The sequence below is a fragment of the Ipomoea nil genome, unplaced genomic scaffold (genome assembly GCF_001879475.1).
Source record: "Ipomoea nil cultivar Tokyo-kokei standard unplaced genomic scaffold, Asagao_1.1 scaffold1978, whole genome shotgun sequence".
Lineage (NCBI taxonomy): Eukaryota > Viridiplantae > Streptophyta > Magnoliopsida > Solanales > Convolvulaceae > Ipomoea > Ipomoea nil.
In genome coordinates this window covers 1,769,819-1,786,746 of record NW_017618406.1, presented here as the reverse complement: position 1 = coordinate 1,786,746, position 16,928 = coordinate 1,769,819, and the positions used below count along the sequence as shown (strand labels likewise).

At 38.0% G+C, this 16,928-nt stretch overlaps 1 protein-coding gene and 2 long non-coding RNA genes across 4 annotated transcripts; all 3 read right to left on the bottom strand.

Annotated features, from left to right (window-relative positions):
• Positions 1-1,783: 1,783 nt before the first annotated feature.
• Positions 1,784-2,470, bottom strand: LOC109147255. Its single transcript, XR_002048602.1, has 4 exons — positions 2,383-2,470; positions 2,148-2,270; positions 1,925-2,024; positions 1,784-1,828 (listed from the first exon to the last, which is right to left on the bottom strand). It is a non-coding gene; the product is annotated as an uncharacterized LOC109147255 (long non-coding RNA).
• Positions 2,471-3,489: 1,019 nt separating this feature from the next.
• On the bottom strand, positions 3,490-4,467 carry LOC109147258. 2 transcript variants are annotated; one of them, XR_002048605.1, is made up of 3 exons: positions 4,236-4,467; positions 3,885-3,962; positions 3,490-3,698 (listed from the first exon to the last, which is right to left on the bottom strand). It is a non-coding gene; the product is annotated as an uncharacterized LOC109147258 (long non-coding RNA). The 2 variants fall into 2 exon arrangements; XR_002048606.1 differs by having other exon boundaries at positions 3,885-3,939.
• A 7,826-nt stretch (positions 4,468-12,293) lies between these two features.
• On the bottom strand, positions 12,294-15,199 carry LOC109147220. Its single transcript, XM_019294851.1, has 2 exons — positions 12,880-15,199; positions 12,294-12,790 (listed from the first exon to the last, which is right to left on the bottom strand). Exons 1-2 carry the CDS (start codon positions 15,197-15,199, stop codon positions 12,294-12,296), a joined length of 2,817 nt encoding a protein of 938 aa, XP_019150396.1.
• Positions 15,200-16,928: the final 1,729 nt, after the last annotated feature.

The window sequence follows — 16,928 nt, the reverse complement described above, 5'->3', positions numbered from 1 at the left end:
TCTTCCTTCATTTCTGCATACAATCCTTCAACGCACTGTTAAGGTGAGTTAGCCTTCCATTCTTCTAACTCTTCCTTCAGACACATAATTTCAGCCTCCACTTTCTTGTGAGCTAAATTTTGCATCAATTAACAAATTGCACAAAAGTTAGTTCGAAGGACTTTGCAGAAACGGGAAAAAAATTGAAAGAATCATCAATACAACATGAATAAACAAAGAAATGAAGTTATCACCTGCAATGGCTTCTTCCGCCATTTTTGTGAATTTGTGACTAATTCATCTTTAGCGTTGCACTCATCGAGAGCAGATGCAACTTCTCATCAAATTCTTATAAGCAATAACTATACCTAGTCAGCTCATAGAGAGTTCTCAACTATTTGCACTAAATCTAAGAACCAAGACCATTTTAAATAAACCTAAGAACAATAAGTTTCGTTGATATTAAACAGACCTTTGTTTGAGAAGACCCATAGGTAGTTTGGCTTGGAACTGAACAATGAGGGATAACTCATTCCACCAAAGTGTGATGATATTGAATCTGGTGATGAAGAGCCAGACGATATCACATCATCTTCCTGCTGGTGATTCATATCTTCAGTTCATCCACTAAAATGTCCATATACAAGATCAATTTCAAAACTCCTTTATATGAAAGAAATTCTTCACATAAACACCTTGCACTGGAACAAAAAATAAACAACTAAGATTTCCTGAAGATAGAAATAGAAGTCAACATAACTCTTCTTTGTTCACTGAAAATATAATAGCAAGCGCACAGATATCTAACCAGAAGAAATTTATGTCAGAAATTAGGGAATGACAAGGTTAGTAAGACTAAAACCTTAGCAATAAATTAAAGCAAGTTTTCATAACTAAATCCTTCCAATAAAGCATATTGAACAATTCACAGGACTAGAAACACCATGTACCAATACCCCACAAAGATATATAGCATATATTATAACATATAATACTACATATTTATACAGAAATAAGTAAAAAAAGATTAACATTTGCATTTCTATTATATAGAGAGAGGAGCCAAATCAAGTGCAAACTATTCCTTAAGTATAAACTACAAACACATCTTAACTATTCCCATGATTATATAAAACTGAATCTGGAATTCTAGAAAGATCATACTGAAACACAATCTATGATTCTATGGATATATATTGATGCCGTCTTATTCTAAGTGCTCCAGGACATATAAAAAGGTTTTCAATTCTAACTTCACTAACACAACTAACAGAGTGAACATAATTATTTGGGAACCTTTTCAGTTGCCTTTCGATTCACAGATGGGAACCAGCCAGCTACTACAATCATCCTCTCTAAAGTTATCACCAAAACTATGAAAAGTTGAGGGAATCGTGAATAGAGCACAATGAAAAGTGGAGTCGAGGGAATCCTGTAGTAGTGTATTAGTTATCAAAAAATCAAGAACATAATGATCATGAGTTTGTTTTTTATTTCTCAAGAATTAGTATGTAGACCAGAATCAAATTTGTGCCAGACCATCACATGACTTGGTGGTGAAAACAAGCAAGCAAACCCACAAAAAGTATTAAGTTTCTTTAATGAGTAAAGGATTAGATAATAGTTCAATAAAGAATTTACTTTGACAGCATAATAATGGCTGCAAAATTGATTAAAGAATATTTAGTTTTGAACTTGAAAGCAAACACAAAAAAAAAAAAAAAAAATAAAGCAATTGAACAGATCATGATTATTTGTATAAAAGAAATCAATACTCTTGTCACGAGGTGTTATTTCTGTTTTCTGTTCTCTGTCAAATACAATGTCATTTCTACTGCTGCATCCAAGCCTAGAACATATGGATGGTGAGAATAAGAAATGGGTTTGGTATTCAATTCAAATCCAATGAATCCAGCATCAATAATAAAGAAGCATGTATACATACATTTATCAATTATGCCTTGGCTTTCAAGAGTTTAGCTTTCAGTTCATCTGCCACAGCGTCAATGAATTCTTCAATGTTTAGATATGTGTCCCTTGAAAGCCTACATAATTAGAAGACAACATTATAAACACAATGGGGTAATGTTCTTGATCAAGTCTAACTACAAAATTTTTTAAGAGATATACTAAAGGGGGTGGGGGTGGGCCGTGGGGGTGACACTCACTTTGACCCATGGATGATAAGTGCAAGATCCTTGGTCATCTTTCCAGACTCCACAGCACCAATGCAAGCTGCTTCAAGCTTCTCGGTGAAATCCAAGAGTCTATCGTTGTTGTCCAACTTAGCCCTATTTGCATAATATTACAATCGTTAACTGCGTTATATATGTAGTGAGTAAAGCAATTAGCAGACAAACTCTATGCACAGGTGTAAGCTTGGAAAATCGAAGAATGTTGTACCTGTGAGCAAGTCCTCGTGTCCAAGCAAAGATGGAAGCAAGTTTGGCATCCACCGTATAGTGGTGAACCACATAAGGTTACTGCAAGGGCCCTAGGTTGCAAAGACCTGCCAAAAAACGGATAAATTCTTTGAGCAATTATTATTTGTTATAAGTGAGATTATATTGCCATTTCAGAAACAGTATGACCAACAGCAAAGTCTGTGAAGACTAAACGTTAAAACTCTATAAAGTTTCTAGAATAAATGCAAAAGGAGCAAAGAAGAACCAGATAATGAGACGGCAAACAAACACAATTTTGAAATTAAGAGAAAACAACAAAGGATTCCTGCAAAGAAAAATGTTATATTTCCAAGTAAAAGCTGTTTAAGGATTTGAGACTACAATCAAAATATGAGAACAATGCTAGAGCTAAATATATTTCCAAAATTTTATGAACAACTTCTATCTCACTCTTCAAAGAATCCATCTTCAAGGAGAGAAAATATAAACCAGTATTATACAAGATTAAAGCAAGCTGGGTATCAAAAAAACTTTTGATTATTTTGTCCTGTCCTTTTAATTCCGATAAAAGGGAGGAAAAATAACATAAGAAGGGGAAAAGCCAAAGAGGGTATACTTAGATTAAAAGAGCTGGCAGATAAGAAATCCATAGACAGAGGTATCCATTGACAGAAGTATTAGCTAAATAGAGTAAGAAAGGGAAAGAGATACACATAAAAGGAAAAAATCGTACAGTCAAAGCACACCCACTCTAAGAAAGAATAAAAGGAAAGAGAACAGGTTTGTTTAGGCATCCTAGCAGGAGTAGGGTGTTGACTTTCTAGTGAGATAACTTATGTGTAAACAAACAAATCAGTTATGAGTGTCCATAAAATATCTGCATTAGCTGTGATATATAGTGTTTCACTATTTCCCTCTAAATGAAATTCATACTTTTTATATTATAAGAAAATGTTATCTTCACTAAACACATGAATGAACAACTTTCTATTCAAAACTTTTGAATTATCAAAGTATGTAGGTGTAAAGTAGACGCATACATACATGTGCCATTGTGCCAAACATAATTTGTGTGCTAGATGTGAAAGCAAACCTGTGGCTTTAAGATGGTGTCCAGAGATATACTTGACCACCGATGGTAGCACCAGCAAGCATCCCGACCTCATACTGGTGTGCATCAAAGCGCCATTGGATAGCAGGCATGTGTACACTTTGTAATTTCGAAACAATTCTCTTTTGTCTATTGAAATCATGTCAACTCCCCTTTGCAAGTTGCCAATGAATACATAGGAATCATCCTAACCCCATATAGCCCTGCTTCCCAAAAAAAAAAAATCAGAAGAAAAAACGATGGTGTTAATTCCAAACAGCAATGCATCCCAATTTAACAAACAAAACTTGGTAAATCACACATACATACCCAATCAGATTAAACAATTTATCATGCGCGTACATGAATACAAATAACTGATGCATATATTCACAGAAATCAAAGCATACTTTAGTCATGAGAGGTTTAATATAGTTCTCTGCTGCTTCTTGAAATTTATCACCCCTCAAAAAATCAAGAGGAATTTTCTGTAAAATGAGAAATATCACAAAATATAAAACATGTACAGGTTATAATAGTTCAAAAGAAAACAAAAAGTTTACAAAATAATATGAATTCTAGTGTTAGAAAACTGATATGTTATTGAACTTGACGAAGTGGAATCAATCATGGAAGGATGTATGAAGTTAGGTACATAGATACCTACACATATCCTTATGTAACCTAGGACTATTTCAAAGTGAAGGCCAATGCCCTAACAATAGATTAAGAAATAAAGAACCCTAAATGTATGTAACAACCTGTTTTTGCTGCCTGCTGAGAGAGTGAGGGGCGACCGGCGACCTGGTGCGACTGCTGCGACTGTGAAGGCGGAGGGCTGCTGGGCGCTGACTGCTGCAACTGCCGGACTGGACTAGCGACCTGGCGTCTGGGCGGTCTGTCGACTGGCTGTGGCAGAGGCGGAGGCGGAGGCGGGGCGGAATGGCGGTGGCGAAGAAGTCGCGAAGAGAGATCTAGGGTTAGTGTTGGAGATTGTTGGCTGTCATCTGATGCTGTTGACCATGTATTTTTGTTTTTGAAAAGCTGACTATGTCTTTAATAGACTTTTTTTTTCTTTTTAAAGTATGTCTTTCTAAACATTTAACCTGTAGAAAAAAATATTTCCGACAACTTGTGTGGTCGCAAGAACACTTCAATTTAAAAAATTACATTTGGACGAAATATTTCCGACCACGATTTAAATAGTGATCAGAAATACCGATCACTTTCCGACCACTCTAACTGTTCGTCGAAAAAATTTAAAAAAATTACTTTTTACGACCAAGTTTTTTAGTGGTCGGAATGAGGTCGGAAAAACACTAATTTCCAGCAGTGATTATACAATATAATGTACACTCAGTACAAAAATAATGTACATCTCATGAATACAATATACATTATTTTTGTGCTGAATATACATTATTTTTATACTGAATGTATATTGTTTTATAGTATACAAAATATGGTCCACACAATAATGATTGTAAGACTTAAAGTTTGGAGTTTTGTGCAATTAATTAAATAGCCTTTATAATACGTATAAACAGGGAATTTCAAGCAATTCCTCTCAAAACTTTTCATGTACCATGCCTTTGCATTTTCTTCTATTGCATTCTACACAATTCATCTTGGGGGAATGATGCCATTATATCATTATTGAAAATAAAGTTCTTGTATTTTTATAAAGCACAACAAGATAGCTTTGTTCCTTTCGACATATTTATTGATTACTAGCTAGCACCATAAGATTAATTCAAAACCAAAAAAGGGTTGTGTGTACTAGAAGATTCAACTAGTAAGGATACTTGAGCTAACCATTAGTACATTACATAATATTGAACTTAAAGAGTGAATCAAGGAGATGCATAAATTCAATTCAGCAAAAATATAATAAGATGCTTATATATATACGATTTTTGCTTTCCTTGATGCATGAGGAAAATTTAAAAGCTTTTGCATAATTTTAAACTCATTATTGGAGTCAAACCTCACCGAGCGAATAATGACAACCTTCTCAAGTGCAAGAAAGCAAGCAAGTAGCATCATGATGAATACCAACTCAGACGCCGACCCATTGAATGATCTAAGCTTCAAATTGTGAACCATTTTAAGCATTTTGGCCGCACTTTTAAATCCCTCAAAAAGTGTATATTTAGGGATTTTTGCATCAATCTTCAAAAAACAAATCTCAATCAATTTATCTTTTACACTATAATAACCTTGTATTTAGTAATGCGGAACAATAATAGAACTAGAATTTCATTAAATAATTTATCAATGAAAATGAAGATTACCCATAAATTCATTATATTGAGCTTGCATAATTTTGGGCATATTCGTAATGAATGAATAAATGAAGAAACGTCATCATCATCTTGAAACTCGACATATCTAACTCCAGGCATTCCACATTTAGTTCAGGTCCCCATCAAAGTAAGTTCGTTGGCAAAATGCTTGGAAACAAAAAAGATATAAAAATGGATTAGTTCAAAAAATATATTTCAAATAAATAATAGTCTGCAAAAAATAAGGATGAAGTATTGTGGCGAATATACCTTGAAATCAAAATCCAAACAAAGAGTATGAATAAATGACAAGTCCATGTTAACCGAGGTAATACGACAATAAGCCCCGATATCGTCTTCAATTTCATAATCCTTGAGTGTTAAACGGCCAAGCCTTGGAGGCTTAATATTGAAATATGACGCATTTTGACAATCGCTGAATGAGAGGGTCTCAAACATAGGAACATGATTAATGGGACCAAAGGCAACACCGACAAAACTAAGTGAAGTGACCATTTAAAAATATGCAAGGGGCATTTATTGTTGGTGCAACTAATAGTTTACTGAGATCCAACCTCTTGAGAGTTAAGCAAGAAAATATGCAATTTGGGAGCCTAAAAGTATTTATTTATTCCAAGAGTTAATGGAAAAGCCATGCTCATTTCTTCAACACCTTTTTTGAGTGATAAAAAGGAACCATTGATCGAAGTCAAACTTTAGAGAATTAGGTCCATCATTGATGATTGATACATCACCCTTAAAATCCAAGACAAATTTCCAAATAGGTCCAATGGTGCCGCAGGAGAACTTTGTTGATTGCATACATACAGGTCTATTATAACTGTCAAAATATTTTTTCCCAACGTAAGCAAAGAACTGATCATCGAAGTTAAGTTGTGTGAGATTGGAGTATTGGACCAACAATATCTCCAAATGGTAGACAAAACGGCAGTTTTAGCAGCTTTTACCATCGGCAAAAATCCAAAAATATTGTCAAATATTTCTGTAGGAAGTTGACTGATTCTATCTCTCCCTGACATAATTTACATAACTTCAACATACGCAATTTAAAGAAGAAACAAATTAAAATTAAAACAAAATCCTAAAATGTGTACTTGGTGATAGTAATTAAATTGGAATACAAAAGGATTAGTGCACCCAATTGCAGAGTAGAAAACACAAATAAATCATAGAGTTAATTCCCAAAATGGTCCTCCAACTATTGCATTTTCTCAAATTGGTTTCTTGACTTTTAGTTGCACCCAAAGTGGTCATTCGATTATTAAATTTTAAGCTAAAATGGTCCTCCATTAGTTTTGGTGTTAAGTGGGTATTAAAATGAGGGATAAAACTGGTAATTCAGAATTTTCACTATAGTCAGAGGATAACTTTGGGTGCAATGAAAAGTCAAATGATCAATTTGCGAAAATGCCATAGTCGGGGGACCATTTTGAGAATTTTCATTATTGAGTCTTAGGTTCGTCATTCATTACTCTATCTTTAAGAAGACAGAGGAGGTGATGGAAATATATAATACAATTTTCATATATTGCTAGGATATACGATTCTTGATTAAGTTACTGCAGAGCTTACGAAAAAAATTTACATATTAAAAATCTTAAGTTACTCCCTTGGTAAATTAGTCATAAAAATAACTTGAGAAATTTGATATCTTCTTGTATTTCAAAAGTTATGGTTTGATTACCATTATGTTTAGTAAGGGAAATCATAAACTTTTAAGTATGGGTGTTAGCGAACAGAGCTTTCGACAAACTACTCGTGTTCGTGTTCGTGTTCGGTAAGTGTTCGTTTATGTTCGTTTGTTAATTTAGACCTTGGTTAATAAACGAACAGAGCTTGAACAGTTGTAAGTTTTTTTGCTAAGAGATCGTGAACAAGCTCGTTTGTGTTCGTTTATTAATGTTCGTGAACAAGCTCGGTTATGTTCGTTTAATAATGTGAGCAGACAAATTATGTGGGCTTGGATTTTTATTTTGATATTAGATGCTACGATTGGATTTATTAACTTATTTGTATTAGTTTTGTAGTTGTGTTGTTTGTTTGATTATTGTTTGTGAACGTAGATTATTTATTGTTCACGAACGAATTGTGATCATGAACATATGCAGGTGTTTGTTTATTAAATGTTCATGAACGTGTTCATCAACGTAACAGAATATGTTCGTGAACGTGCTTGTTAATGAACATGTTTGTGAATGTGTTTTGTTAACGTTAACGAACACGTTCGTGAACGTGTTCACGAACGTTAACAAACACGTTCACGAACATGTTCGTTAACGTTAATGAACACTAATAAACGCTTAACAAACGAACACGAATAGGATTTTCAAAAACCTTAACAAACGAACACGAACACGAAAGCTCCAAATTTCTTAACAAACGAACACGAACAACCTTTGTTCGCTTATGTTCAGTTCGTTAACAGCCTTACTTTTAAGATCATGTGTTTCAAACTTTTATGATGGTGTGTTTTACATGCTTGAAGACGATGATCAAGTGTTCTCTTGTTTGTACTGCGTTACAGGTTTCTTATATAAGACTCACGTTACTAACAAGTCATACGAAATTTATTGAATTCCTTTTTGGAATTGAAGAACAATGAAATAGAATGCCAGGAAGTTTAAAATAATGTTGCAAAAGTGGTTTCAATATAAGAAAGTGAATAAAATGTGAATTTCCTACTTTACACCTACAATTTTAAATATTTTTTAATTTTCCGTCAGTTTTAACGGTCGTGGACTAAATGCGCCACTTCGCTCATAACTGAGGAACTAAAAATGGGTACGGTCATAACTCAGGGACTAAGTCGTCACAACCATTATAAATCCATGACCAAACTCACCATTTTCTCTTTTTTAATTATATATATATATATATATATATATATATATATATATAGTCGCGTTCAGGTGCGAATAAGTGCCCAGGAGAGAAATGCGAACCAATCATCGCGCACCACATGTCAGCATTCATTGATTGGGTGCACCTACTTTCACCTACAAGTGCACCTACTTTTGCCTGCAAGTGCATGTAATTTTGTCTTGTTAACATTCATTGATCTGAGTTCGTTCTGTTTGGCATCGTTTACCACCCGTAAACATTCATGCACCTAGGTGCAACTACTTATAACTATAGATGCAACTACTTATAACTATATCTGCACTTAGTATTGATGCTCAGTGTAAATTTTACTTGCACCTATAATACATTTTACTTGCACTTCGATATTCAATTATTTACGAAAATGCCATCGCGTTTTTTAAAAAAATTAGTGTTTCTCATCCATTGGATATGACACGTGGACGGATATCAGGCATTCGCATATTCGCACCTGGGCGCTCCATTCGCACCAGAGTGCAATTATATATATATATATATATATATATATATATATATATATATATATATATATATATATTATTCATTCTATCAACGGAAAAAAGCTCTACTTTACCGAGAATATCTTCTTAATTTTTTAATTGGAAGACATTATCATAATTCTTAATTTTTTTAATAATTTTGTAGTTAATTAATTTAATTATAATAAATGATATTTTTAATTTTTAATAAATAAAAACAGTTGTTTTAAAAAATAAAATAAAAATGACACTTGTCAACACCGCATCGATTTAACCTGATAAACAAGTTAAATTGGACTTAATTGAACAATTTTACCAGTTTAGGAGACTTGAATGAAACTTTTTTTTTCATTTAGGGGAGTCAATTGCACTATCCACTTGACTTAGAGGGCTAATTTGACACTTTTTTTAAATGATATTTTCTAGATTATTATTATTACCACAACTACTATCACCAAAACCAACCAGGCAACAACTGCCACCACTACCAAAACCAACAACTACCACCACCAAAGCACCACGAGCAACACCATTGCTACCACACCACCACCACAACTACCACTACTAAATCACTACCACACCACTACCACTAACGCCAACATCAACACCAACACCACCACCAGCATCACAACATATTATTATTTTTTTTTTTTTTTCATGCCAAACAAGGTTCTATACAGATAAGGGCCATATGGCCTTACAGATTAAAGCAAAATGGCCATTTGGCCTTACAACAAAATAAAGCTACAGAGGCTACAAGCCAAGACTAAACACAAACCATTAACCAAGGCCGCAACCCTGATCTACTTCCGGATTGCTTACCAAGTATGGCTTCCCCCACCTCCATTCATAGCACCCTCCATTCTTGTCTTTCATGTCTGTGCATCATTGGTTCATCCCTTCCTATCATCTTGCCATTGGTCTAGTGTTTCTTGCCTCATTCCAGCAAACCCATCATGCTTATAAGAAGGTCATGAGCAATGCCCCTAGATGAGTCACCCTATGCGAACCCTACGCCCCCACCCCTAAAGCGCGAGGTCAACCCCCCCGCACGGCAAACCGTGTTTTAGCCGGAGGGGTCACTTATGCCCCCACTAAAGGCAATGGGACCCACCCTTAGTCCACAAGATGATACCCCTTATTGATACCAAAGTACTTGCATAAGGGGATCATTTGACCTTGTGAGCTAAGCAATGGTAGCCTAGAGCCTCTACCCTTAGGGTGCGAGCCAGCTCAACCCCGTACAGATCTCTGCATTTTTACCGGGGCAAGCTTATGTAGTTCAACACCCTAAGCAATAGAGAAGCTCCACCACCAAACCATCAATCCATCACCCTAAGCAAGCACTCATTTTCCTTTTCATTCTCATTTTCATTTTCATTCCAGCAATTCTATGCCTTCTTTTTCCTTTTTCTTGTTTTAAATCCAACCAAACTGCCATACCCAGCATCCACACAGAGATCACATCCATGGGCATTGCAGTCCTCTTATTTTACAATCATAGAACTACCAACAGACTTCAAACCCCCAAAAGACATAGCCAGGAACCCCCATCCTTGGCTCACAAGATGGAACCCCTTGTTGGTACAGCTGCACTTTCACAAGGGGACCATTTAGTCCCATGAACCAAGCAATGGAGCCCAAGGATGAACCAATGATGTCTAGACCTGCAAGCCAAGTAAAACCAACAAACATTCCACAAACCAAAGGGGAAGCCACACTTACCAAGCAAGCCTTGGCAGATCAGGGCTTTAACTTCAGCATCAGGTCAGTCTGTAGCCTTCCTCAAGCTTCTGCAACTCCAGCTCTAGTTCATATCCTGTAGAAACCCTCAGGTGATTTTCTGCAGAATGCTGGAAGTCCTCAGCTGCTCCATATCAAGCACCATCATCAGGCAGCCAATCTGCAGCATCGGCATCAGAACTTGGAGCCTCCTTCCAAGCAGCCCCTTTTCTGCAGCCCATCAGAGACCATCAAAGTGCAGTAGTTCCACCAGGGTCCCATTGTCTCCTTGCTCGAGGCAACACGCTAATCACATCAATCCCAGGAAGCATTATGAAATGAGGAATGCCCTCAAGGGCAAGGGTCAGCTGTAGTGCCTTTGGTAGGGCTTCAGCTTTTAGAAAAACTAAGTTTTGCCCTCTGCACTTTTCCAATATCCAATGTGCAACACAGTTAACCTTAGGATTACACATCAGCCATGCCACTGTGAGCTCACTTGGTTGCCTTTCTCTCTCCTCCATCAAGTTGAAATCAGACTCCACTTGGATTTTTGCTATCCTCTTCCTTGTGCACCAACTCCAACAGTCCTCTAGAACCTGCCTCAATGTGTTACCAGGTCCTGTGTAGTTTCCAGCAAGAACAAACTCACCCTGAAAATTCCTTAAGTAAAAACTGCAACCTTCCCCTTCAACAGCTATGTTAGCTTTCACCCATCCACTAGGAGGCTTATTCCAACTCAGGCTTCTCACCACTCTTGTGCACCCAAAACCCCTTGCTCTTTTCAAAATGTAGTTCCAATTTGGGGGAAAAGGGTCCCATGCCGGCCACCTCCTCATAACACAATCAGCAATGCCTTTGGCAATTTTGGAGATGACTCTAGCTTCTGAAACTTTCCCATCCCCATATTTGCAGTGATTCATATGCACCCACAGTTCCCAAAGAATTAGTATTGGCAACCTATCTGACATGTACTTTACCAGTCTATTTTTATGCTTTTTGGCCCACCAGTCAAAGCACACCTGCCTTATCCCTCCAAGCTGTATTCTTATTCCTAGAGAATTAGCAAAATAGTTCCACACCCTGCTTGCAGTTTCCCCTTTGCAAAAAACATGCTGCAAACTTGCAAATCCAGGTTGTATACAGCAAGAGCATCTTGATGCTATTTGAAAGCCAAAATTAATCAGCTTATCATCAGTTGGAACCTTTCCCTTGAACACCCTCCATGCCATGAATGATGCTTTCCAAGGAACATGCTTAGCCCAAACTTTCTTGAACCAAAACTGGTTCCTGAGGTTCTCAGTTGCCTGGGATCTGATCCACCTCTTTGCAGAGGCTAAAGTGAAGGTCCCATCTCTGTCTGGCTTCCACCTTGCTTTGTCCTCTTTATTCTCCCTCAAGCTTACTCCCCTTAAATCCCTCTGAAGATTTTCATTCATATTTCCCATCCTCCATCCCGCCTCTTCCCAGAAGTCACACAGCCTTTCTCGAGCTTGTGCCTTCCCCTTATGTTGTAGAGCAAGGCCACAGCCCCCTTCCCTGTCCAGTTGTCCCACCAAAAGTTCACCTCCCCCCTACCAATATCCCAGACAATCTCTTTTTCTACCCTCTCCCTTGCTTCTAGCATCCTCTTCCATATGTGGGAATCCCCATTCTGCCAAGACTTACTCACAGGGTGGACTTTCTGACAGTATTTTGATTTCAGAAAGTCACCCCAGAGTGACTTCTCAGTTCTAAACCTCCACCACAGCTTGATGCCAGAAGCCTCCACAATTTCACCCAATCTTGTGAACCCCACACCACCCTCCTCTATTGGCTTGGCCAGGTTTTGCCAAGAGCTCCAGTGATACTTAGCCTTTCCATCAATCCTTCCCCAGAAGAAATCAGCTAACATTCTCTCCAGCTTTGTCACCACTGCCTTTGGAGGGTTCACTACATAAAAAACATGAGAAGGCACAGCCTGCAAAACAGCTTTTGTTAGTACAGACTTGCCCCTTGGGACAAGTGCCTATTCAACCAACCTTTACACTTGATAGAGAATTTTGTTATAAGGTTGGTGAACAGATCAATCCTTTTCCTTCCCACATAGATAGGACAACCTAAATATGTGAAAGGAAATTCTTTATTGTTAAAGCGAGTCAGCCTTTTCACTCTCCTCACAGCTTCCTCTCTTATTTTTGGGTGCATATAGAAAGCACTCTTTTCTCTACTCACCAATTGGCCTGATTGGCTCTCATAGTCCCTAATTGCTTCCATGGTCATTTCAAGTGTTTTGCCTTTCCCAGAAGTGAATATGACCATGTCATCAGCAAATGCTAAGTGATGGATTTGGGGGCCCTCTCTTGGCTGAGAGAATGAGGCCCCATTTTTCGCTATCAGTTTGGCCAAAAGATCAGCTGCAATGATAAAGAGGTTGGGTGATAAAGGATCACCCTGCCTCAAACCTCTAGTGGCATGAAAGAAACCTCTTTGATTGCCATTCACAACCACAGAATACCATATATTATTCACTGTTCTATCAACTAAGCGAATCCAAGTGTCATAGAATCCCAACCTCTTAAGCACATTTTTCACACAGGACCATGACATTCTATCATATGCTTTCATCATATCAAGCTTTAAAACCACATCTTGATTAGAGACTGAGATTCCATGACACATCTCCTGTGCAAGCAAGATATTGTCAGTAATATTTCTATTCTTGACAAATCCTGCCTGCCAGGGGGAAATAACTCTTGCCAACACATCTGCAAGTCTTTGAACCAGAAGTTTTGTGATGACCTTACTGCAATAGTTACTCAGACTGATGGGTCTAAATTCTGCAAAGCATGCTGGATTAGAGACCTTAGGAATGAGAACTATTGCAGTATGGGTTATAGCTTTTGTTAGTGTTTTCCCAGTAAAGAAATCTTGTATCAACTTACAGAGATCAGCTTTGATTATGTCCCAGCAGCTTTGGTAAAAGCCTCCCCCAAATCCATCTGGGCCTGCTGCACTTGAAGTACTCATGCTAAACGCACTACTCCTTATTTCCCCTTCTGAGGGGATAGCTATGAGTTTAGCATTTTCCTCATCTGTAACCATTTCCTGCAAACAATCATAAACTAGGGGGTTAGCTTGAATTTCCTCTTCAGAGTACAACCTCTGGAAGAAGTGAACAGCCATTTCATCTATTCTCTCCTGTTCAGACTCCCATTGCCCTCCATCCCCTCTTATTTTGTGAATGAACTGTTTCCTCCTCCTCTCTCTCACAATCCCATGAAAATATTTAGAGTTTCTCTCTCCATCCACCACCCATTGAGAGTGTGCTTTTTGTTGCCAAAACCCCTCCTCTATCCTAACTTGTTTTTGCAATTCAGCTTGTGCTTTTTTATACTCCAACATATTCCCCTCACTCACACAGCCCTGTAAAACCTCCTCACACACCCTCACCCTCTCCTCCAACAACTTGACTTTTTCAAATATGTTTCCAAACACTTCCCAGTTCCAATTTTTCAACACTCTTTTTGTCTTTTTTAACTTTGTGGCAAATCTGTACATTGAGTTTCCCACCACCTCTTCACTCCACACTTTTTTTACAATTCCCAAGAACTGTTCATGCTCACACCACACATTCAAGAATGAGAATTGCTTCCTTCCTATCCTTATGTGCGGCTCAATAGCCACCAAAAGAGGGGAGTGGTCTGAGGTGCTTTTAGACAGATGGTGCACATGTGTTTGAGCTGCTGTTTCCCACTTATCATTGACCACACATCTGTCCAGTCTCACCCAAATGGCTTGGTCCCCTGATCTCCCATTCCACCAAGTGAAGTTATTCCCATAGAAGTTTACTTCTCTCAGCTCAGCATGATCCAGGCAGACTTGGAATTCTCTGCTCTTATTTAGGTCATAGGCATTCCCCCCTTTCTTTTCTTCTGGCCTTAAGATGCAGTTGAAGTCCCCCATGACTGCCCACATATTCTCCTCATAATCCTCAGCTATTCTTCCTATATTTTCCCAAAGCTCCTGCCTCAATCTTCTATTGCAACTTGCATACACAAATGAAATGAATGCATCTGTGTTGAATTCAGCCATTTCCATTTTTATTGTTATCATCTGCTCGCTCATGTTTTCAACTTGCACCTTTGTTCCACTGTCCCAAAGGATCCAAATATTTTCATTTCCTGCACATCTATTGCCTCCCCAACCAATTTTAAAGGCAAGCTCTTTGATTTTGTCAGTTTCCCTGAATGGCTCTAAGATGCAGACCACTCTTGGTTTATGTAACCTCACCAAGTTTTTTAATCTGTGAAGGGAGCCTTGGGAACTCACTCCCCTCACATTCCAACAAATGATCTTCATAGGGCTTTCTTGTGAGAAGAGCAGCCACTCTTCCCCAGCAACCCTGGAACCTCAATCCCTCTTGCCCTGGCCTTTTTTTCTGCTTTGGTCAACCTTCTACCAGGAGAACCATTCATAGCATTTATTATTTTTTGATTCTCTTCCTTTATCTCTTCCTTCCTTATTTCCCCTTCTTCAGACTCAAGTTCCTCACTCAACTCCTCAGAGGACACATAATCAGGATCCTTCTCCTTTTGTTTATTTCTCAGAGGTCCAGGATCAATCTCTTCCTTTCCAATATCACACTCCCCATCAATGTCCCTGAGAGTATGGAAGGTATTATGTATTTTAACTCCTTCCTCCAAACCATTGTCAGGTTTTTTCTGCAACCTTCCTCCCTTTTTGTTCACAGCCCACTCAGATTTTTCTTTTCCCTCACCATCAAGTCTTTTTTCATTATTTTCTGAGACTCTTTTCTCCCTCATATCTTCCCTTTCCCTCCTTTTCCCCCTTTCTTCTGCTTGCTTACTAGACTCAGTGAAGCTCTGATTCATAGCTTCTCTTTTCCCAGATTGTGCAGCAACAGAAGTGTTAGTCTGGTTTTGTTTGTTCTCATTGCTTAGGCCTAGAGTCTGTCCCCTCTTTCCCTTACTGTTACTTCTTTTTCTGTTTGCACTTAAACTTCTTGTAGTGCTTCTCCCTCTATTCACGGTAGAGGGTTCAGATTCTCTTCCTGATGTACCTGCATTGTTAGTTACAATCCCTAGTCTACAAATTTCTGCAGGGTGCCCTTGTTTGTAACAAGTAGTGCAGTAGTGGGGTACTCTCTCATAGACAACTTTTTGCACATACCCCACATCTTCTTTACCTGGACTTCTAGAGAATCCTATAAAGAACTCACTAACCAGGGGTTTCAGGAGATCAATTTCCAGTTTCACCCTAGCATAACTTGGCCTGGTAAAGTTTATGGTTGCATGATCTGCAGCCAAAAACTTACCAACAGGCTTGCAAATCTGTTTCAGAACTGCCAAATTAAACAAGTTGGCACTTAGCATTGGCAGTCTGATCCAGACTGGGGCTAAACTTGTCTCTCTTTCAGTAGAGAAACCAAGTGCCCATCTGAACAGTCTCATGGGGAACTTCCCATTGAACAAGACTTGGTCCAACATTAAAATCTTTATGCAATCCTCCTCATGTGAGAAGGCTAAAGTGACATGTCTAGAGTCTATCCATCCTATAGTAAGAGTTCCTTTCAAGATGAATTTAGACTCAAAGTGTTTTCTGATTTCATGAAGAGGGGGCCTGCCCTTAGAACTTTTCCCAATCAAAAGATGTTTATCTATTTCATTCAAATGTTGCACTTCAGTTTCCTCAAGCCTTATGGCTGGCAGGCCCCTATGAAACTCAGCCTCATTATCACAAATTTCAGGCTGGGGAATGTAGTTGAAAACGCTATCATCTCCTTTGCTATTGCCATTGACAAAATGAGATGCATAGCTTTGCATTCCCTGCCTATTCTGACTTGTACCAGAAATGTTGGTTGGTCCAGGCTTAGAGCCTCCCAAACCAGCATTTCCAGTAGCTCTTTTGGGAGCAGAGCTGCCTGGAGCCATATTTGTGTGAACTGTCTTTGAGACATTTTCACAAACAGGTTTCAGGCAGCTATCCTTGTTTGTATTTTTCCCATCATTTAGGTCAGAATTCATACCTGTGGCATCTTTGTCTTTCATCCATGGAGGGTTTGGGAAGT

Excerpts from the sequence above, each read along its gene's own strand:
- LOC109147220 (XM_019294851.1), bottom strand. The coding sequence starts at position 15,199 with ATGAAGATCATTTGTTGGAATGTGAGGGGAGTGAGTTCCCAAGGCTCC. Across the intron at positions 12,791-12,879 it reads ATTCTCTATCAAGTGTAAAG|TGAACCCTCCAAAGGCAGTG; the intron begins GTTGGTTGAATA and ends TTTTTTATGTAG.